At 41.0% G+C, this 22,935-nt stretch overlaps 1 protein-coding gene across 1 annotated transcript in view; it reads left to right on the top strand.

The window, feature by feature from the left end:
• Nucleotides 1-22,935, top strand: part of KLHL29 (kelch like family member 29) — a 713,901-nt gene that overhangs the window by 217,351 nt on the left and 473,615 nt on the right. Inside the window, exon 3 of the mRNA XM_060233441.1 lies at nucleotides 10,999-11,310. Within this exon, the coding sequence (XP_060089424.1) occupies nucleotides 11,050-11,310 (261 nt within the window). The 5' untranslated portion in view covers nucleotides 10,999-11,049. The remainder of the gene's footprint in view (nucleotides 1-10,998; nucleotides 11,311-22,935) is intronic.

Below are 22,935 nucleotides of genomic sequence, written 5' to 3'. Positions count from 1 at the left end.
TATTGGATGTAATTTTTAAGAAGCTTTTAGCATTGCTGCGTGAGAGCTATAAGTCATTGCCAGTCAATTCTGAATTACCAGTGGGCAAGTAATGTGCAATCTGAAGTACAGGAAGGACAAAATCATATAATGTAGAGGTGACGTGGTAACTAGGAAATATCCCATTCAAGTGTTGCATCAGCTGTGAATTCACTAGATGACCTTAGGACATCACAAAAATCTCAGCTTTCATGCCCTGTTTTCAGTACAGGGATAACATTTTATCTCCTTTTTCAGATTTGTTTTAATGATTAATGAGAGAATGTAAAAGTGCTTTGAACATAAGTGCTTTTTGCACTTGTATGGTGCTTTGTGGTCTTCAGATCAGTAACATCAAGTTGCATGGACATTAAAAGCCAGTTAATACAGAATCATTAAAAACAGATCAGACAGTTAAATTATTAAAATATGGAAAATAAATATAATAATTCAGAGTCTCCCCCTCCCAAGCTGGGCAGATGGTACAAGAGTCACACCAACTCATGTCATATGAGGACTCCTCATGGGGTGGATGGTCAGGGCAACATCTATGCAGAGAGGCCAAATGCTCAGGTGTCTACCGCTTCAGCCAAAGACCTGGCAGAACAGCTCCATTTCACAGGCCTTGCTGAATTGCAGTAAGCTCCACAGGGCCCTGATCTCAGGTGACAGCGTGTTCCACCAGGTGGGGACCAGGACAGAAAAGGCCCCGGCCCTGGTTGAGGCTAAGTGGACATTCTTTGGGCCCAGGATAACCAGTAGGTGTTGATCAGTGGAGCACAAGGCTCTTCGGGGTTTATACAGGGAAAGATGGTCCATTAGATATGCTGGTCCCATGTAAGTGCAATTTTGTATAATGTAAATGCAAATTATTAATTGTTATTCCCAGTGTGTATTGCTGGAAGACCTGTTGAAGCTAAGGAGAGATTATTGTAAAACCTTGCTAAATAAAAGGTGCTCCTAGGATAACAATATTATAAGTTGTTGAATAGTGTAGAACATCTAACAATCATAGTGATGTTGTAGCAGAGACAGTGAATAGAAAACTAGCCCCCTGGGCTTGGGATAGAGGGGAAGGAGAATATCAGTCTGCTTTGGTATTCCACATGCTCAGTGACTGTGTCCTCGAGGGAAGATATTCTAAGGGATATGCTGAAGACAGTACCCCTACCCTGCATCCTGTGTTGTGGATACACTGAGATGGATCCTGTACCTGTCCTGCCACTCCATTGAGCAAAGTGTGATTGTTCATTAAAATATTTCCTTCTGTGGTGAGTTGGAAGGAGACACAAGAGCTACTTAAGTTCAACAAAGGCTCCCTAGGCTTAAGGAAAACTGCTTAGAGGTGGGTTCGATCCACCCTGTTGTGGTCTGTTTAGCAATCCTTTTGGTGCCTTGCTCAGTCCAGCACAGTTCTCAGTAAACTCATTCAGAAAAACTGTAAGGTTTTCAAGCCTGGGATGTAACATTTAAGCTTCTGAATAAAGGCTAAATGACCATGAACGTTGCTGAGCACCCTTCAGTACAATGGAAAGAGATGAAAACTGAAAAGCCTCACATGGCTGGTAGCTTTTACTTCTTTCTTCTTAGATGATCCCTGTGGAAACTTTTAAACACCCACATGCCCTCCCCATAAAGTTTAGATTATTTTTTTAAATGCCTATGCTAGTAACTATTTCAAAAGGAAGATATAGGAATAGCATTGACCTTTAAAGTAAGAGAAATGGGGCAGCAAGCAAGCATGATTGCACTGGAAGAATGCTTTGGATTAATGCTTAATTTTGCAATTGAGCTCTGGTATTAATTCATTTGGGTGGTTGGCATTGACCCTGTTGTTCTTCAGGCATCGTCTTTCAGGTCAAATCAAAAATAACCAGATGATAAGATCAATGCTATTTTTTCCCCTCTGTATTTGACTAAAAATAAGAGGGTAGCAAGATCAATAAAAAGGTAATTATCTGTGGATGAATATCTGCAGTTAACAGCAAATTGACACACACCTGGGAGTAAAACTGATGATGACTGTAGATGTTAAAGCCACAAGCTTCAGTCTACCAAACAAAAAAAAAAATCCGTTTGTTCATTCAATGGTTTATATTTTAGGTATTATTGAGCTTATTTTGTACTGAGCTTGCTTTCCTGTTATCCTTAGAAGACTATCTCATAATTTTCAAAGTTTCATTTTAGATGTTTTCTTTCTTTCTCTGGATTATTTGGACGTTTTGTTTTCTGAAAGTAGATACTGCTCTTGTGCTATTAAGTGCTGGAAGGATATAAAGGAGTGCAAAGTATGCAGTGTAAGGGAAATCTAAAAACAGGGGAGTTTGTGACTTTTCTTTGTGATGATTTTTCCCTGTAGGAAGATCTCCGTAATAGACTTTTGGTCCTTTTTGAAAATACTCAAAGCAAAGGAAACCTTTTGAAACAATATCTTAAATTTTTTAAAATTCCATTTGTTTTTATGTTTTACAGACTATTGTTAAAATAGAGGACAAAACAGTAGATTTACCTGTAAATCAGATTTAAAACAGTTGTGTTATGGAAACTATTGGTTTTTGTAAGGTTATGTGTTGACGAGGTTGTAAGGTTATGTGTTTTGCTTTTTGTTTCAACATGCACTTCCAAATTTTGAGAGTTGCTGGCGGGTTTTTTTTATATATAAGATAGGACCTCAGAATCATTGACAGAAATTGGAAATTGATGAACAATAGAACCAGGATAGACAAAAACAGTATAAATTAGAGTCACCTGTTGAAACTGATGAACAGTAGAATCATGACTGACAATGATGTTATTTTACCATCACATAATAAGATGTGCTAATATATGTGAAAGAAGATTGGACAAATTCATGGAACCTGGATCTATCAATAACTGTGAGGCAGGATATTAGAGCCTCAATGGTTATAAGCTTTGATACTTCCATGCTCTGCATCTGGATTTCTTGGAAATCTCTGGTTGGGCACCAATGAGAAAGGACTGCTAGGGCTACTTGATCCTTGGTCTGGTCTTGTGGGATGAGCGTGTGAAAGGAAAGACAAGATGCATTTGTTACGTTTAGCATATGGGGTGGTCACAAACAAGGAACTTTGACAATATAGACTGAAATTCCTCAAAAGAGAGGATCAGGCAGTGCCAGCATGTCGTATTAAGTTTGTAATGCAGCAGAAAAATGACAAGCGGTGGAGTAAAGTCAGGAGGAGCTACAGAGTATATTTCAGCTGAATTAGATCCAGTCTACAGTGTAGCTGAGTTATGGGACATCTTGCCAGAGGCAGGAAAAGCTTAATAAATCAATCCATAGTGCAAGAATATTTTAATTTTAACTTATTTGGGGCCATGGAAGAATTTCTGAAGGAACTTTTCCTGGCTACTTTTTGGGAAGGAGATTAGGACATATGGGCTAATTTGTTTGAGCAGGGCACTGTCTATCTAGATTTACTGATCCCTTGAGCAGTTCCTTTCATCTTGAATCTAGTGTAATGTCAGTATGACACATTGAAATCCCAGGCTTCTGTGTATAACTCATTCTCTTTAAAGGCCTCTCTGAATGCCAGCCCAGGCCTTGGAAAGTTGCCCACAGAAAGCCTGAGGCAATGCCAACAACTAAAAAAAAAAATTAAAATTAAAAAAATAAGTGTGAGGGAGTGATTAGGACCATCAACCTTTTAGGTTTTGAGAAAATCCCTTGTATTTCCCCTGAGTTGAGCTCTCCTCTCCATGCTGTCTGCTTTTGCTTTTCCATTTTGTTTCTTGCTCTTCTAAAAGCATTTGAGCTGGGAAATTATGGGGGTGGCTAGGGCTGCCAATCCCCCACTCTCAGATCCCATTGCCCATCACTGCTCCAAGTGGCAGCAGCAGAAGTGTTTTACTATAGTGTTTCCGGCAGTTCCTAGAGCTATCCTTTGTCACTTCCAGTAACAGAAGCTAAGGCTTTTGTTTTCTAAAATCTTGCTTATGTGCTGGACTGAATTTACTTATTATAATAGGCAATAAAGTATGTTCAGTAGTTTCAAAATCCCGTAGCTGAACCAGTGTCATTTGTTGCACCCAATCCTCAAAGTGTTTCATTGATGCAACCCCCCCCCCTCTGGGTATTGTTTATAGATCTTGCACTGGTGCAGCAGCCAAGGATTATAGCGGTTTATCAAAGAAACCTTCTAATAAAACTTTCAGAGAAGACGAATGTGAAGTGATAAAGTTAAACAACGTTGGGGATTAATCTAGAAAAACACTTCTGTAGGTTAAAATATTGATAATGAGGAATGAATATCAAAACATTTTTGCATGCAAAAGTGCAAAGCGAATACTAATGCCTGGAAAGGCACAAAAGACAACATTGCAAACTTTTGGAAAGTTTAATGGAGTACTCTCTGTTTAATAGTAAGCCTGAGCATATTGTTCCCATTTGATAAAATTTACAAATTGGTGCATATTCAAGGCTTTAATACTTCATTGTATGCCTCATATAGGTAAAAATATGCTTTGATTTTAATGTGTTGTTGTGGTAGTGGAATGGAAATAATGGAAATGCTAATACACTTAGTGTGTCCAGTGTCTTGGTCCTAAAAATTGTCTGTTTAAATGGTCTTGGTATTCTCCATTTTTTTATTTTTTATTTTTCAAAAATTATGTAGGCTCTAGTATGCAGATTTTTTTTAGAATTATCAGATGCAGTTCTTATGAGGGTATGTTCCAGGCATGTTCATATTTCCCCTCTTTTATTGCAGAAAATGTGAAAGATTCTGGGTTGAATCCTTTGAGTCAGGAACTTAAGGCGCACATAGAATGGATCTCTCCTGTTTCCATCTCCTGCAACACTTTTCCAAGCTGCATTTGAGATTGGGGGACCCTTGAGAAGAGCATGGGATGTGGTATATGGGGGGGCTTGAGGGGTGATTCATGGAACCTCCATCCTTTGTGCAAGTTCTTGTTCTGTTAAGTAAAGGGTTCATACAAGAGGGCTACTTCCTATTGATTTTATTTTTCATAGAGCTTCAGCCCCACCATGCTGCATCCAGCTTTGATCTTGACTGTGCCGTGATTCTCAGGAGAAGCTTCTGGCAGGGAATTGGTCTGCAGTGAGAAGGGAAGGGATGGGATGGGAGAGATCAGTTCTGATCCCAGTTTGCATGCTTTACCATGGAGTTGGATTCGATATTTGCTGGGGGAGGGAAAGCAGCATGGTATATCCTGATATGGTCAACTCAGAAGCCTAAAGAGGGTTGGTACTTGGAAGAGAGACCAGCAAGAATGATTCTGCAGAGGAAGGGAGTGCCTTGAAAAACCCCTTGCCTGGTGTCTTCATAAGTCAGCTAAACCTTGATGGCACTTTATACGCAGACCCATATGTGCTGGTGTTGTGTTCTCATTCATAAATGGAGTCAACATATCAACATATTTTATTAAGGAGATAATAATTAAAGGGTGACGTTTGTTTTGAAGTTTCTTAATGAAGTTGAATCCCTGGTAGCATGAGGAATACAGTTCTTTGGCTTTAAACTGGCTTTTTCTTGCATTTATAATATGAAGCAGATACTTAAGAAGAGTGGAGAAAAGATAATTTAAGTAACAGATCTTAAGGGAAGGTGGGGGACATAGAATTCCTCCTACAAGAGAGTATGTATGGGGGATTTGCTGTGGGGAAGGAAGAGACTATGATATACTGAACAAAATATTAAGGGATAAATTCCACTCAGTTTGATTTAATGATGTGTCGTTCTCCATGTGATGCAGTTTCCAGTACCTCTCTAAAGTATCTCTAAAATGTGTGTGCTTAGCATCTGTTGTTATGTCATTTTGTAAAAAGATACAACCTTGTTAAAGGAAGTGTAGGAAGAGAACATTAGCTTCAAACTAGAATGTATCAGCAAACTGCATTTGTCATTCAAAGAGCTTGTTTTAGATGGTTGTTTTCCCCTAAAAAAAAAAAAATGGGAGAAGCATTCCAGTTAATATAATGTCCAGCCTTGTAGTTACTGTACACATATCTGTTCTTTTGGGGTGATACAGGAAAACAAAGAAGGTGTTGGTACATCTAAAATGGTAGGAGGACCCTAACAGCAGGATTTTGATGGGAGGATATCAGAACTACTAACAGTGCAATCCTAAGCAATACATCCTTCTTTCAGTATACTCAGAAAGATGTGGTTATGGATGGAGTTGCTCTGAAAAAGAATTTTGCAGGTGAGACATTTGCTACAGTAGTAGGTAGTAGGGGGGATGGTCATGAACCAAACAACCAACCATTATTCAAGCATAAACTGGTCATGGTGCATTTCAAATTAGTTCATTTGATCACATTTTACCTAAACCAAAAAACAAACCACTTTTCTTCTGTGGTGATTTAGATAGTTCATTTTTGCTGTTTGTTTTGCATACAGCCTGGTGCCAGTTCAAGCAATTCCTAGGCAGTACTGGGGAAGAGCCCTAGAAACAGCCATAGCAGTTGACTATAGCTTGATTGGCAGCTCTGGGAAGAAGAAGAAGATGATATTGGATTTATATCCCGCACTTCACTCAGAGTCTCAGAGCGGCTCACAGTCTCCTTTATCTTCTTCCCCCACAACAGACACCCTGTGAGGTGGGTGGGGCTGAGAGGACTCTGCAAGTGGAGGAATGGGGAATCAAACCCGGTTCTCCCAGATAAGAGTCCTCACACTTAACCACTACACCAAACTGGCTCTCTGTGGGAGCCAGCCACTGAGCTCCTATTCTCTATGGAAGCAGATTTGTATATATGCCACACCCCAAATCAGCTGCTTTCACTTTGCAGCAGGAATAGGACAGCGTTAGAGAGAGAGCGTTAGTTAGTGAGAGACACTTGCTGCAGGGGAGGATTTGGAGTGGGAGACTTTTCCCTCTGTAGGACAATTTTATAAACACCTCTCCTGGCTGGGAAGGTGTTCCTCTTTATTTATTTGCTTTGCTGTAGCTTTTTTTTTCTCAAAAGGAGACCTTGCTGTAGTGTGCTGTGGTTCTGAACACACAACACTGCCTCCCCTGTCATTACTAGGGTTTCCCCCCCCCCCCCAAAGCCAATCCATTCCATACTCAACTTGGAGGGCAGGTCGTCCCAAGGAAGTCTTTAACTTGCAGTGAGAGTGTCAACACAGCCCCTCCCCCTTTGGACTTTGGATCCTAGGATCTCCCTCTGTGATTTGGATGCCTGTAGCTTGAACAAGGGCAGCCCTACACACTCTTAGGAGAGCAATTTCCTGGTGGCATATGATTTGGGGGGTTGTAACTCACCTGCCCCCCAAAAATCCAATTCTCACCAAACTTGGAGAGTAAGTAGAGCAGAGTCAGCTGAAGACTTGCTGTGAATTTGGTATCTCTAGCTACTGGGGGCCATTCTTACTACCTCCTGAACTCAAATCAAGCAAACCAGCTGGGGGCACTTGTTCTACTTCCAAATGAACCAGAACCAGTTTGGGAAACAGAAATGTTCATGCAATCAAATGAACTATGAACCAACATGAACCACTATTTTCCTGGTTCACGCTCATCCCTAGTAGGTAGTTCTGTGTTTTCTTCAGAAAAGACTGCAAGGTTTATTTGCTACAACAGAGAAGTCCTCATGCATCATTGAAGTGAACAAACAAACAAACCAAATTGCCTATGGAAAGTCAGGCATGGACAGAAAGAAACCATGTTGCTCTGCCTGTTATCAGAGACAATTCAGTTATTGTTTTTTTTAACTGAACTGATTGGTTTTCTGTAGTGGTGTTTGGGCTTTGTTGCCAGCTGCACTAATAAGACATCACAAAAGTGAAGACTGGAACATGCAATCAAATGAACTATGAATGAACAAACTACGAATTTATCAAGATTAGAAAAGCGTTATCATCATCATCAGCCTTTATTGGCATAAAAAAATCAGTTATACAGAATAAAAGGATTACCAAGTTATACAAAATAAAAATTACCCATAAAATACAAAAGGTACAGTTAAAATTCAGAAACATCATTATCAATTAAAACTATGGCTACAACATCCTTTGGTGTATTATGGTGGCCAGAAAAATGGACTTGGCTACTATTTCAGGGTCTTTCAGGGAATAACCATTCAGGAGCCTACAAACTGTTAAGGCATCCGAACAGCTTCCTGATTTCTCCACAATAGGATGCAGTAGTGAGTTACAAAAATGTGAATATAACAAACAGTGGAGCAAAACACCAAGGGACTGTTTCAATGGATGTATGGTCACAAGGACAGAATCTAAGAGAGTAGGTCCCAGAGTCTAATCTGGGAGAACCAGGTTTGATTCCCTGCTCCTCCCCATGCACCTGCTGATGTGACCTTGAGTCAGTCACAAGTTCCTCCTACCTCACAGGGTATCTGTTGTGGGGAAGGGAAGGGAAGGAGAAGGAGATTGTAAGCTGCTGTAAGACTTCAAGTGAAGGGCAGGATATAAATTCATCCTCCTCTTCCTCCCCCCTGCCTGTGGTCCATCTAGTCCAGCATCCTGATTTACAACAGAAACCATCCAATTACTCTGGAGAGCCAATAACAGGGCCTGAAGCCTTCCCCAGTATTCCATCCTGGCACTGGTAGTCAGAGGTTTACTTTAATTACCATTTCTAGTAGCTACTGATAGACTTGTCCTCCATGCATCTGTCTAATCCCCTTGTAAAACTGTCTTGTGCCTGTAGCCAATGCTACACCCACTAGCACCTAATTCCATATTTTAATCCTTCATTGGATAAAGAAATATTTCCTTTTGTCTGTTCCAAATCTACTGCCCATCAGCTTCATTGGATGGCCTTGAGTTTTTGAGGAGGAAAAAAAATTGCCTCTGTCCATTCTTTCTACCCAATGTATAATTTTACAAACATATATCATGCCCCCCATAGCGTCTGCTTTTGAAATGGAAAAGTCATAGACTCTTCAGTCTTTCCTCATAGGAATGGGGCCCTTCATCATCTTGATTGCCATCTCCTTTATTTTTCTAGCTCTGCCACGTCCCTTTAGATAAATGAGCAAAACTGCCCAGAGCATTCCAAATGAAGGCTCACCATGCATCTATACAGGGACATTATATTGGCCATTTTTATTTTCAGTCCCTTCCCTAATAATCTCCAACATAGAGTTTGCCCTTTTAACTGGGTTGAAACTTTCAATGAGCTATTCACTACAACCCCAAGGTCTCTTTCTCTCTCAGTCATCAAGTTCATAAACTATTAACATATACTTGAAATAGGGATTTTGTTGTTGTTCAGTGATGTACATCACCTTACATTTACCTACATTGACCTTAATTTGCCATATTGTTGCCCACTCACCCAATCTGTGGAGGTCTTCCTGGAGCTCTACAGTCAGCCTTGATTTCCACCATCGTGAATAATTTTGTGTCCTCTACAAACCTGACCAGTCCACTACCCTGCTCACCTCCAGTTCCAGATAATTTATGAACAAATTAAATAGTTCCAGCCCTGGTACTGATTCTTGAGGAATACTGCTTCTTACCTCCCACCGTTGAAAGAACTGTCCGTTTATTCTACTCGCTGTTTCCTTTTGCTTAGCCAATTGTTAATTCATAAAAGACCCATCTTTGTATCCCATGACTACTAAGCTTAGAGAGGAATCTTTGGCATTAAAATAATATGTCTAAGGGTTCCTTGTTGAAGATCTTTTTTAAAAAAAATCCTGATACTGTGAGTATGCTATAGGGACATTTAAAACATTAAATTTTTGCTTTGGAGAAAATTATGAAAATGTATTTTAAAAAAATAAATAAATATAGTGATTGTTCTGTATCTTATCCGTATGTGTAACCTTGGGATCAAAATGAATGACACTTTGAAATATATAAGATTTCAAAAGAGTAACTACTACAAGAAAGTTAGTTTTTTATTATATTAGTATCAGAATAAGGGAAGAGAGGAAATAAAAATGTTTATTGAGAAAGTAAGCTGAGTTTTAGGAATTCTGAACAAGAGAAATTATACTTTCTACATGTTAAAAATGAGATTTGGCATACAGATTCTGTTTATTTATGCAGGCCAGTAAGTTTATTTAAAAGGACTTCCCTGAGGCATTGTCATCTGCATTGTCCATTTAGGTAAAGAAACCACTTCCCTTGAATTATGCGATCCAAAACCCTTGACTGGTAATAAAGTAGCTGGAAAAAGTAAACTTAGTTAAGCTCTTAGAAGTTTTACTTTGAACACTTTGTGTGTGTGTGTAAAATTTAAAAATCTTTGTATATAAATTTTAAAATATTTTTAAAACTGCATTTAAAAACATGCCCCAAATAAATGAGCAGCATTGTTTGTTACTGAAATGGAAAATAATTGCCTTGAAAGCAAAATATAATTTAAAAATCTTTGGAAAGTTGGTCTGTCTGCGATTGCTGAAAAATAAATTGTAAGCAGGCCCACACAAATATTTCTGTCATAAACTTACTGTTTAAAGTTAAATATAACTTTTAAATAATTAAATCCAGATTATTTCTCAGCCATTTTAGTTCATTCCTAATGAAAAAGATAAATTATATTTCCCCATTTTACTTTTGTACATTGTGTAAGTTGTGAATAAAGCAAATAAATTATTGTTGTGAACTGCATGATGTGCTTTCCTTCTATGAAGTCCTCATCTGAAGCACAGTGTCAGCATGTTTTCTGCAGTGCAAAACCCAGAGTATTTTTAGAAAGCTGTTAGAAATATACCCCACACTGAGAATTCAGATGGTAGATTATTTCAGGCTTAGTGTTTACAAACCCCTGAAGCTATTATTTGGTATCTGATGGGGCAGTTTTGGGGTGTTTTCTTGGGAATCCAAGAGGCTTTTCACTCCATTCCTCCTTTCTTCTCAGTCTTTTGGATTAGGGCTTTTTGCAGTGCAATTTTTGAAGAGAACTGTAGAACAAAATTATTTTGCACTTTGTCAAAGGTGAAAAAAAGATCCAAAAGGCCTTTTTTATGAGGGAAGGCTGACTAAATAACACCCGTTTGTTTCTTGCTTTCCTTGTTGACAGGCAACCTCTGAGATTCCCTCTGAGAAAAGGTGGAAGCTGCCTTTGGCCGAGATGTCACGGCACCACAGTCGGTTTGAAAGAGATTATCGCATAGGATGGGACCGCCGAGAATGGAGTGCCAATGGGAACCATGTGAATAGCAGTAACTGTAACAGCACAGTCAACAGCAATAGCAACAATAGACCAGGACTTCTGCCTGTGCCAATCGTGCCCTCACGGTTACATGCTCCAGCCACAGTTGCTTGTACCACTGTCAACAGTGACGTGATAACTACCCTTGTGGCCAATTCTTCGGCAGCTTCAACAACCAAAGTAAGAAATAGATTATCCAGAGGAGTGGTGTCACCTTTCCCTTTTAGATCATGTTGTTTCTTGATTTTTTTTAAAAAAGCCTGCTGGAATAAACAGCATAGATGCTGAGAAGGCTCCCTAGATCTTACCACATTGTTCTTTTGACAAGAATTATTTGAAATATCAAGCTAAATGAGCTTTAGGGTTTGTAGAATCTTTCGGGATCAAGTGCCGTGTTCTACTGGAGAAAGTTTTCCTTCCAGACGTTTCGTTCTCAGCTGCGGAGAACATCCTCAGTGGCGTTGCAGCCGGAGCAGGCGCTCAGACCTTCTTGGCTGCTGCACGCAGCCAAACGTCTGGAAGGAAAACTTTCTCCAGTAGAACACGGCACTTGATCCCGAAAGATTCTACAAACCCTAATGATGTTACCAGCCGTGAAAACCTGAAATCATTGATACTAAATAAGCTTGTTGTGCACTTCTAAGTTTGAATGATACAATGACTCTAGATAAAAATTAGATGAAAATGTGCAGACATTTAATACCACTCACACCACACCAGTGTTATTTTTGCTTTCCTGGAAATATTTTTGTATTGCAGAATGGCTTAAACTGTGAGAATGATAATCAGTGGATCTGATTAAAGTTTGAATGCTTTCAGGAACTAGTACATCCATTTTGACCATGAGTTGTCGATACTGCCTCGCTACCAGAACTAAGTTTTTCAGCTATAAACCTTTACTCTTTTCTGTCACTGTCAGTATGTTGTCATTTCCTAGTGTCAGCACTGGGGGGCTGGTGCAAGGCTGGCACCCCAGGCCAAGAGTCTTTGCCACTCCTCGTCTGCTTGGTGAGGGCGAGCTCAACAGCGGTTGCCATGGGGCTTCCAGCCTCAGTGCATGTGGTCGCTTCACCTCTTGCACCTGCGCTTGGAAGCACAGACATGAGGGGCAGAGAGATGGTGAGCAGCGTGCATGTGCACTGAGGCCGGAAACCAAGTGGCAGCGGCCACTGAGCTCACTATTTCTCTCACCACTTAGGGTCCCGGGGTTGTGCTCCAGGCAGCAACCTCAGGCTGCCTAATGGACGTGCTGGCCTGCATTTCCCAGTCTCTCAAGTTTCCAACTTCAGTGTCTTCAACTGCAATCTCTCCTTTTCTTCCTGTACTGAGTGGTGTTGCACACCAAGTTCTAATGATGTCACATTTAAAATAAGTTGTTGGCCTTTCCCTCCCATCATCTGTCTTTTCACTCAGATTAAAATGATAATAGTTGCCATCATGCATCCATTTTTGCATGTCTTTCACCCTCCATTTTGGCCATCGTCTGTCTGATCTAGGAATGGTATGGAGGAGGGGGAGAGGAGGGGGGAACCTAAGGAATTTTCTGTTTGATTTTTCTGATGAAAAAATTGTAAATTTTGCTGAGCACTGAAAAGAATAATTCTGTTTGACTATAAATGAAATGCTTTTAAAATACAAGGTTGTGAAATGTGCCATTAAGTGGCAGCCAACTCACAGAGACCCCATAGGATTTTCAAGCTAAGAAATGAACAGAGGTGGTTTGCCATCCAAGCGCTAACCAGGTTTGACCATGCTTAGCTTCTGAGATCTAACAAGATCAGGCTAGCATGGGCCAGCTAGGTCAGGGCAAGACAAGGCTGTACTCACTCACAATGTATAGTATGAAGATTTTAATATAAGCTAACCTGCAACATTACATAACAATAATTCCTGTGGGCTAAATCCTACCAGTTTTCAGCTTGATTTCTTTAGATCAGGGATCCCCAATGTGATGCCCATGTGCTCCATGGTTCCCGGCACCACATTTCCTGGTCCCCACTAAGTGTTTTTAGAAAGTAGGAGGGGCCACAAGGAGCTTTTGCCTAGCAGGTCTTCTGATTAGTCCTTGGAGATCTAATGGACTAAACAGGTTTTTTTTAAAAAAAAAAATGCTGCTGCAGCAGCTGCAACTGCAGCACATGGATCTTCACAGCATGACTGAAGGTAAGCTGTGTATGCAAGAAAATATTTTGTATGTTCATTCTAAAAGTCATACTGTAAAAGAGAGCATCTGCCTGAAATTTTGAAGAGCTACTATTAGTCCCTGACATACTGTGGCCAGCTCTGCCTCCTCTAGCAGCTATTTTGTGGTTGGCTCTGACTTCTGCACTCTCCACCGTGTATCAGAATTCCAAAGGTGCTTGCAAGCTCAAAAAGTTTGGGGACCCTTGTTGTAGATTCCCTCTCATTGTAGCCGTTGTCCTATGTTGCTTCGTTCCACACAGGTGGTGGTGGTGGTCAAAAGGGATCCCTCCTTTTGCCACTGGGAAGCTGATGATACAACCCTGTGTATCCTGTAGGCATATACAATATATTTTAAACATATATTAATTAGTTTAATGTGACTAATTTTGTCTACAATCAGTATGTCATAATGCGTAGGATGATGATCTGCTATTGAATAGTTCCTGTGTTTTCAGTGTGATAAAATGTAACTTGATATGCAAATATGCCGCTAGCCATATAATGACTGTACAAGATTGTTTCTGTCCAAACAACACACTTCTTTCTGTTTTCAAGTTTTATTTTTTTTTCTTACCTCTAAGATACATGTGTTAAGATAACATAAGGTGCAGCAGTTTGCTGATTTGTCTTTCTTTAATATTGGGTATATTTGTTTTATACTTTTAAATTAATAAATATGCCAAATTGTACAATTTTATGTGCTAAGCTATATGTGATACTATTTATATCGTTAAAGCTTGATAAGAAATTAAATAATGCATATATTTCCATTTATCTCAAACTCGGGGCAGGTGGACATTTTTTCATGGCTTCAACATTTCAAGGGGAAAAAAAGCGACTTTCTGACCAGTAGCTCCTCAAAAGATCTTATCACATCTCATCACTTTTACAGACACCAGGAATTCTAGAGAGACACTGAGCCCTGCCCAGTACTTAGCCATTGGATCAATAATTATGACCACTGAATCAATAATTATGACCTCTGAGCAATTAATCAGGATACTTAGCCACAAAGGAATTCTGCCGTGTTAGTACTCTGCCACAGAAAGAATCTATGCCCACATTACTGTTTCCCGTTAAAAAGTTCTTGGCTTACAAGGAGCTTGGTGAATTGCTTGCCAGAACTCCTATTCCCATGAGGTGTGTGCTGCATTCACTGTGTTGGTGGGACACAGAAAAGGGATCTCATTTTACCTCCAGCCTCCAGTAATGGATGCATCCTTGTAGGATGGGGGTGTGTGTGTGTATGGTGTAGCTCATGTATGGATAGATCCTACCCTTAGCCTCTATATTAAGCAAAGCTTGACACCTTCCTGTACTCCAGGGAGCCTTCCTCCAACTTAAGTAGCTTTTCTATTGGGGGAAGAGCCACTTAATTTGGAGGAAGTGTCCTTAGATTGCAAGATTGCTATTGAAGGGTGGTTGGATCCATCCACAGTGCCTAGACTACTTACTGGAACCATACTACTTATACAAGTTCTACAGAATACACTATGGTGGTCAGAGCACTGATCTCATGAACATCTTTAAGGGACAACTTCCATAGATAACTGCAAATAATATTCACAAGCTAATTAGTATGTGAACAAGTAATGATAGTGTATACAGGTAACAGGCATATGGGTAGAAATGTATAATGGAAACTGGGCAGAAATGTACCATGGAAATTGCAATCCATGTTGATAGTACTAACATCAGTTAGTGAATGTCCTAAGCAAGAGCTTATGCACATTTTAAAACAGTGAATAAATAAACTCAAAAGATCCAGCTTTTTATCACATCACATCACATTAAATATTAAAATATTAATACAATATAAGGGCCAGGGTAGCTTATGATAAAATGTTCAGAGACATCAAAAGCTAATAGTAATACTTAAAACAACTATCATAAAAGTACAGCGTCTTGTGATTATACTCTGTCTAGAAAATGTTCCAAAAGGGTTTCAAGCAACATACTGTGCCACATAAAATCAGAAGAAATCCCCCTTCAAAAGACTATAGCTGCATGTGTGCTTCTGAAGAAGAAGAAGATGATGATGATGATACTGGATTTATATCCTGCCCTATACTCTAAATCTCAAAGTCCCAGAATCTCAAAGTTCCAGAGAGGTCACAATCTCCTTTACCTCCCCCCCCCCCCAACAGACAGCCTGTTAGGTAGGTGGGGCTGAGAGAACTCTTACAACAGCTGCCCTTTCAAGGACAACTCCTACGAGATCTATGACTGACCCAAGGCCATTCCAGCAGCTGCAAGTGGAGGAGTGGGGAATCAAACCCGGTTCTTCCAGATAAGAGTCTGCACACTTAACCACTACACCAAACTGTCTCCTATAATGGGAAAAACTTGCAAACATAGGCAGTAATCAGATTCTCCTCAGGTCAGATATTCCAGAAAGCTGCAGTGACAACAGGAGAGCCTGGTCTCTAATGAAACCCAAACCAAGTGAGTTGGAAAGAAGAGACATTCAGCAAGGAGCTTCAGGCAGACATAAGAAGATGGGTGGGGTGGTTCTCCAGACTTATGTGTCTTGAATCAAAAAGGGCTTTAAAGGTAATAAGTAGCACCTTGATTTGAAGCTAGAAGCAATCATATTCTCAAAATCTTGCATAATTGGACAGCACTGCATCAACTGAACAGCAGGTACAGAAGGTTGTGTTTCTAAGCAAGGAGGAATCTCTAAGGGATGCATTTATGAGAAAATCGCTAACTCTGTCCATCCTAAGACATTTTTATCCCAATGTTCTTCAGAGGAGATCAAGGTTGTGTACACAGTTCTCTCCATATGTTATCCCTCTATTAACCCTGCAACAGAAATTACACTGAAATGGAGCAATGGGTCAAGGTGAGTTTCATGGCTTGATTAAGATTTGAATCCCAGTCATGATACAACTCTTTCTATGGATGGAGAGGTGATGACTGAGGAGATGACTGAGAGGTGATATGATCACCATTTTCAAGTACTTGTAGAGCATCGTATAGAGGATGATGCGTAGTTGTTTTCTGTTGCCCAGAAGGTCAGACCAGAACCAATGGGTTGAAATTAAATCATTAGGAAGAGTGGTTCCTGACAGAGTGGTTCCTGACAGTGGTTCCTCAATGGAACAGGCTTCATTAGGAGGTGATGGACTCTCCTTTGGATGTTTTTAAACAGAGGCTAGATGGCCTTCTGAAGCAATGCTGATTCTGTGAACTTAGGGGGAGATATTTGTGAATTTCCTGCATTGTGCAGGGAGTTGGACTAGATGACCTGGAGGTCCATTCGAGTTCTTCGATATTATGATCTTTCTTTCTAATCAATTACAGGCTGCACAAAATGGCAACAAGTAGAACAGACTACTTTTTAATAATTCTGTGGTGGCAAGAGTAGCCATAATTTACAGAGCACTTCATCTAGCTTTCTCATTCACTTTCCTGTTTTATCACACCTGGACCCAATTCCACATTAGCCTTGTCCCAGTCTTGTTCTCAGCTTTCAAGTTTGCACAGGGCAGAGAGCAAGCAGGGAGATTCCAGAGATATCAGTGCAGAATCAGGGGAAAAGAGCCACCATAAGGAGTCACACACAGAAGGGAAGCAAGTGCTAAATGTGGAATCAGTACTGCTGTTCCCGAATCAGGGGAGTAAATTCAGTGCCTTTTTAGCAACAAGTACTCCGTACTCTGCTCTGACATCTTTTCTATCTTGCTATTCACTTACTGATTTTCTTACTGAGTCTCATAGCCCCCCGAGAGCATGCTGTAATCCATGTCTTGCCTTCTATCTGGTCAGGACCCAAGAACTCCTTGTTTACTAGGCAGTTGATGTGACATCTTTTTCTAGTGCTACAGGTGGGAGAGCTATTTTCTAGTATCTTTCAGTGATATTCTTCAGTGTCCTCCTGTCTTCACTGTGAAAGATGGGAGGTGCTTGCCCACTCCAGAACTGCTGATTTCAGGAGGGATGTCAAAAGACGAGATGAGAGGTGACAAGAGAGGAGGTCCTGCGATTGATGGACAAATATAAAACTGACAAATCACCAGGCCCAAAGGGCATACATCCAAGAGTTCTGAAAGAGCTCAAATATGTATTTGTGGATCTTCTGACAAAAATATGCAATCTAACACTAAAATCTGCGTACATTCCCAAGGACTGGAAGGAAGCTAATGTAACCTTCATCTTTAAAAAAGGTTGCAGAAGAAATTCAGGAAATTATAGGGCGATCAGTCTAACATCAATATTGGGTAAATTGATGGAATCCGTTATTAAAGGTAGAACTAGTAGGCACATTGATGAACAAAAGCTATTGAAGAAGAATCAGTGCATATTCAGTAAGGAAAGATCTTGTCTCACTAACTTTTTAGAGTTCTTTGGTCACCCCTTCAAGCATATGGACAAGGGTGACACAGTAGATATTGTTTAGCTGGATTTCCAGAAAGTTTTTGATAAAAATTTCTGAGAGAGGTGCTTTGGTATAGTGGTTAAGGGCAACGGACTTTTAATATGGAGAACCAAGTTTGATTCCCCACTCCTTCAAATGCAGCTGCTGAGTGACCTTGGATCAGTCTCATTTCTCTTAGAGCTGTTCTTTCAAGAATAGTTCTTGAAATGCTCTCTCAGACTTGCCTACCTCACAGAGTATCTGTTGTGGGAAGACGACGGGAAGGAGATTGTAAACTGCTCTGAGACTCTGAGTGAAGAGTGGGATATAAATCCAATCATCTCCTCCTCCTCCTCTGCTCCTAAGTAACCTCAGCAGTCATAGGATAACAGGACAACTCCTCTTCTGGATTAAAAACTGGTTAATTAACAGGAAACAGAGTAAGTAGAAATGGGCAGTTTTCGCAGTGAAAGGGGGAAAGCAGTGGGGTACCTCAGGGCTCGATACTAGATCCAATGCTTTTTAACTTGTTCATTAGTGATACGGAGTTGGAGTTGTTCAGAGCAGGGAGAAATGTGAGGTGCTCCAGAGGGATCTGTTGAGGCTGGATGAGTTGGCATCAGCATGGCAAATGAGGTTCATTGTGGGTAAGTGCAAAGTAATACACATTGGAGCCAGAAATCCTAACTATAAAATATACATTGATGGGGTCCAAACTGACCGTAAAAGAATACTTCTTTCCCTTTCTCTCAATACAAGAACTCGGGGGCACTTGAGTAGCTGCATAGTAATGTCATCTAAATACATTTTAAGAAACTAGAAGACATTTAAGTAGAAAGAAAGATATTTGTTACCTTGTTTATTCTTTTGAGTATTAGGCATTTCTGATATCTTTAACTTTTCATAAATCAAAAATTTTAAAATTAGCGTATGGCTGTTTATTGTCCCTTTCTAGTTTATAAAAACAGCTAGGCAAGCATGCTGGATAATAAAAAGGAAATGAAACAATTTTATAAGTGTTTGTGGCAACAGAAAGGGTCTCCAAATGCACCTCCTAACTTTCTTTAATAACTCTATGAGCCAGACAAAACAGATGCAGAAAGGGGAAAGGGAGACAATAAAGTTATTTAAAGAAAGCCAAAGACAGGCTTACAATTTTACAGCTTTTCCATACCATATTGGTTTAACCACCCACAGTAAAGCAGTACTGTCAGTGGTGTAGGGGAAAAACATTTTGGCTAAGGTTTATGCCATGAACATCTTTTAAAAAAATGACTACAGCATTTTGAAATTATTTCCATTTGTTAACAGCCAAGCTGAAATAGTAACTCACTAAAGTGCGACATTATGTAGTTGCTGTTTGGATATGTTTAGACTGGAGGATTAGGAGACGTGTTCTGAAGCCAGCATAGTGGTTTCATTTGTCTTCTTGACCTCTTGCTCCTGGATGTTTTGTGCTGTGTCCATCTGTTGGCTATTGTTGATCTATCTTTGCTCCAGATGTTTGAGTCCATTTGAGGTTGAGCTGTGATAGTAAACTCTGCCCTTGTTTGAAAGAAAGAAAAAAATGATGTATAAAACTGTGATTCTTCAAAAATGAAATCTTCCAGTAAAAGATATTGTATAGGGATCTTAGATTTTGCTTTTCTCATAAATATTGCCATCGCTATATTGTCCTTAGCCTTCTTTTCAAATTTTAATTCCCAAGTGATTATGGTAATACTTGTTCCCTTCTATTTCAGCATAAAATTTTGTATGGCTTCTTTGTTCACTGATCATATTTCAGTATTTAAAACTGTATTGCTGAAAGAACTCTGAGAAATGTTTTAGAGATCTGAGCATTTTATTTTTAAAAGGTACAGTTTTGGACTATCACAGACTTGTATGAAATTCTTGACAAAGCCCCAGGCCTACAATTTTGCCACTTTTCTCTAAGAATGAAAACTTTCACAATAGCATTATAAAAGTAAATAATATTGTCTTTAAGAGAAGCAGATCGCTACAGAGCATCAAGGGAACTGAGCGCAGGGATTACTCTATAGCCACTATTTAATTTCTTTTCAAGAAGTCTTAAGCAATTTCTGTTCCTTCACTCCATTTCCTGTTTTTGTATCTTCCTAACTTTGTCTGAGAAGTAAACTTTTTGTGGGGATGGAAAGAAGAAAATAGCTGTTGATGGCAGGGTTGTCAGCCAATGGCTGCCACCCAGCAGGAGGTGGGATGGAAACATGGGGGGATGGTGCCATCAGCATAATATCACTTCTAGGGAAAACCATAGAGTTTCTGCCAATTCCAAGGGTGGTATGATGACACTACTGGCTTTTCACCAGAAGTGACATCACACCAAAGGTGATTTGATTTTTTTCTTCCATCAGTCAGTAGAGCAGGGATGTACAGTGCGGTTGCTGGCGAGAGGTCTCTTGCCAACCATAGAAAATTTGTAGCTAAATTCAGATTTGTGGTAAAAGTGTTGGGGGGGGGGGGCAAATATTCCCAAATATCGGGTTCAGTGCCCAAATCTGATTCAGGAGACATTAGGCTATCCTGAATATTCAGCTGCATTATATTCTATGGATCATTAAAGGCAATGGCAAAACATAGGGTATAATATATGGGGGCTGGGGGAGAGGGGGTTTGAGGGAGAGGTACCAAATTTTCAGTGCAGCTGCAGGAGCCTCTCCCCCAGAGAACCCCAAAGTTTCAAAAAGATTGGACCAAGGAGTCTAATTCTAAGAGCACCCAAAGAGGGTGCCCCCATTTCCTTTACTTTCCTATGGCAGGGGGGAAAGGTGTCCATTTCTCCATGGTAGGAAAATTGACCCTGGGGAGGAGGGAGTTTGAAGGAGAGACACCAGATTTTCAGTGTGCTGTCAGGAGTCTCTCCCACAGAGAATCCCTAAGTTTCAAAAAGATTGGAAATTTGCAGTGCCAGTGCCACACACAGGATCTTAGTTCAAATCTGAAAATCTCTCTGAATTTCAAATCTAGGGGGGTGCTTTCTGCAAGGACCACAACACAGAAACAGCACATTGAATGCACTGGTGCTAAGCAGCAGAGCCCTGTACCAACCTAATAGCAACCAGCTCAGTGGCACAACCCTACCAACTACTGCCCAACAGCTGAACCCAGTGCCCTTGTGGCCTGGGTATACCAAAAGATTAATGGACACCATTCTGAAATCAAGACTCACAGTGCTGAGCAACCTGTTTTACTGCAACATCATTTCAAAAACAGACTGGAACAAGAGATTGCTGAATTACAATCTTCACACTCAAATTTTGTGCCTCTACCTCAAATCCCCTCCTCCCCAGTGTCAGTTTTCCCACCATGGGGAAATCGACACCTTTCCCCCTGCCATAGGAAAGCACAGAGTCCATTCTTTTTGAAATGTGGGATTCTCTGGTGGAGAGACTCCTGCACCTACAGTGCAAATTATCCCCTATGAGATTTTGCCATTGGCTTTAATGGCCCATAGAGTATAATGGGGCAGAATAGCTGCTGAATGTATTTGGTAGATCAGAGAATCATATTTGGCTGTATACAACACTGAATACAGCCGCATCAGCTGTTATTCTGAGTTATATTTTGTTTGACCAAACTGAATGCACCCCTAGTGGAGACCTGTCAGTCTGCATTGATAGCAGTTACCATCACAAACAGAAGCTAGAATTTAAAAAAGCACTGTCCCCGTGCCTCACATTTTCCTGTTTTAAAAGGAAGGGCCAGGACAACTACAGCCTAGATAACTGCATCTTGTCATGAGCCCTGACGAGGAGAAGCTGGAAGGGTTAACAGACCTGGAAGAGTTGCCAGCCAGTTCCTCAGCTGAACAAACAGCAGTTGACCCATCAATCACTCTCCGGGCACTAGTGTCAGCTGTTGAGAATCAATCTCCTCCAAGCTCTCCTCCTCTCATCTCAAGAATTCGAAGCAGGCTCCGGAAAGAACTTTCAGAGCAAAGACAGGCATGCCGATACTTTAGGTCTCTCAGCCCTGAGTTCTAGCAGAGTCACTGCCACCCAGGGAGCAGGCTGATTGAGACTCCCATATAGCTCCCACCCAAGACCTGGTAACCTTGTGGAAGCAACAAGTCCTCCCAGGCTTGTCCTCTGGCTTGTCCTCTCAGGACATCTTGCTCAGCTCATTGAGGATGATGGTTTCTTCATCCACCGAGATCGCAGCTATGGTACTCCCCTTGGCAGAGTCCTTTGGACATCCCTCATTCTTCTTTGGCTTCGGGGTGCCAGGCTTCAGAGTAAAGGGGGGGCCTCAAGGTTGCTCGGGGCAATTCGCAGCCAGGTGATTCAGGTCCCCTCATCGGAAGCAACATCGCAGAGTAGCTGATTTGGTAGCTCCTCCTGCGGGGTTGGCCTTTTTCCCATCTGGTTTTGCCCCAGACCAAGACCCACGTCCCCCCTTTCCCCCTTGCTGCTGCTGCTGTCATTGTAGGGCCACTCTCTTCATGTTGGTTTTGACCTCACCGACTAACTGCACCCACCCTACCAGTGTGGTCGGGCGGGCCTGTTGCAATGCTCGATCCAACACACTCGCATTTAGGCCCCTCTGGAACTGCTCTATATTCATTAGCTCATTCCATCCCCGCACCTTAGCTGTGTTCTCCCTGAATTCGGCCGCATACTCATACACTGATTTCGACACTTGCTGTAGGTCTCGCAGGGTGATGACGGCTCATGTTTCTTGGAGGGGAGTCTTCATACTGCATCAGCAATGCTTGGAGGAAAGCGGCTACAGTATCCAACTCGAGGCTCCTGGTTTTGTACAGGCTTATGTACCAGCGTTTAGCGACCCCCTTCAGTTTCGACCCCAAGTAATCCACTTGGCTGAATTCATCGGGAAAGGTGTTCCCCCAATAATGCATGTAGCTGTTGGTTTGGATGGAAAAGTATTCTACTTCTTCAGGGTCCCCATTGAAAGTAGCATCTAATTCTCTCCATCTACCATAATCTCGAGGAACTAATGGCAATGGAGGTTGTGGTGCCGCCAGCTATCTCCCCGGAGGGGGTAATTGTGCCCCCCTTGGATCTGCTGGCGGCAGTACCTTCTCCAGCTGCCTTCTCATCTCTTACGCCATGAAGGTGGCATTGGCTTGCATCTCATTTCTCAAGCACTTTGCCATTTCAGTCATCTCGCTCTTCACCATCTGGACAAGTCCCCTGTCCTCAGGCTCGGGGTCCTCTTCTTCATCGTCTAGGCATGGAGGGTCAGGGTCCTCATATTCTTCCTCCTCTGGTCGAGGTTCA

This window comes from Heteronotia binoei, chromosome 1, assembly GCF_032191835.1.
Source record: "Heteronotia binoei isolate CCM8104 ecotype False Entrance Well chromosome 1, APGP_CSIRO_Hbin_v1, whole genome shotgun sequence".
Taxonomy (NCBI): domain Eukaryota; kingdom Metazoa; phylum Chordata; class Lepidosauria; order Squamata; family Gekkonidae; genus Heteronotia; species Heteronotia binoei.
This window is presented reverse-complemented; position numbering and strand designations above follow the sequence as displayed.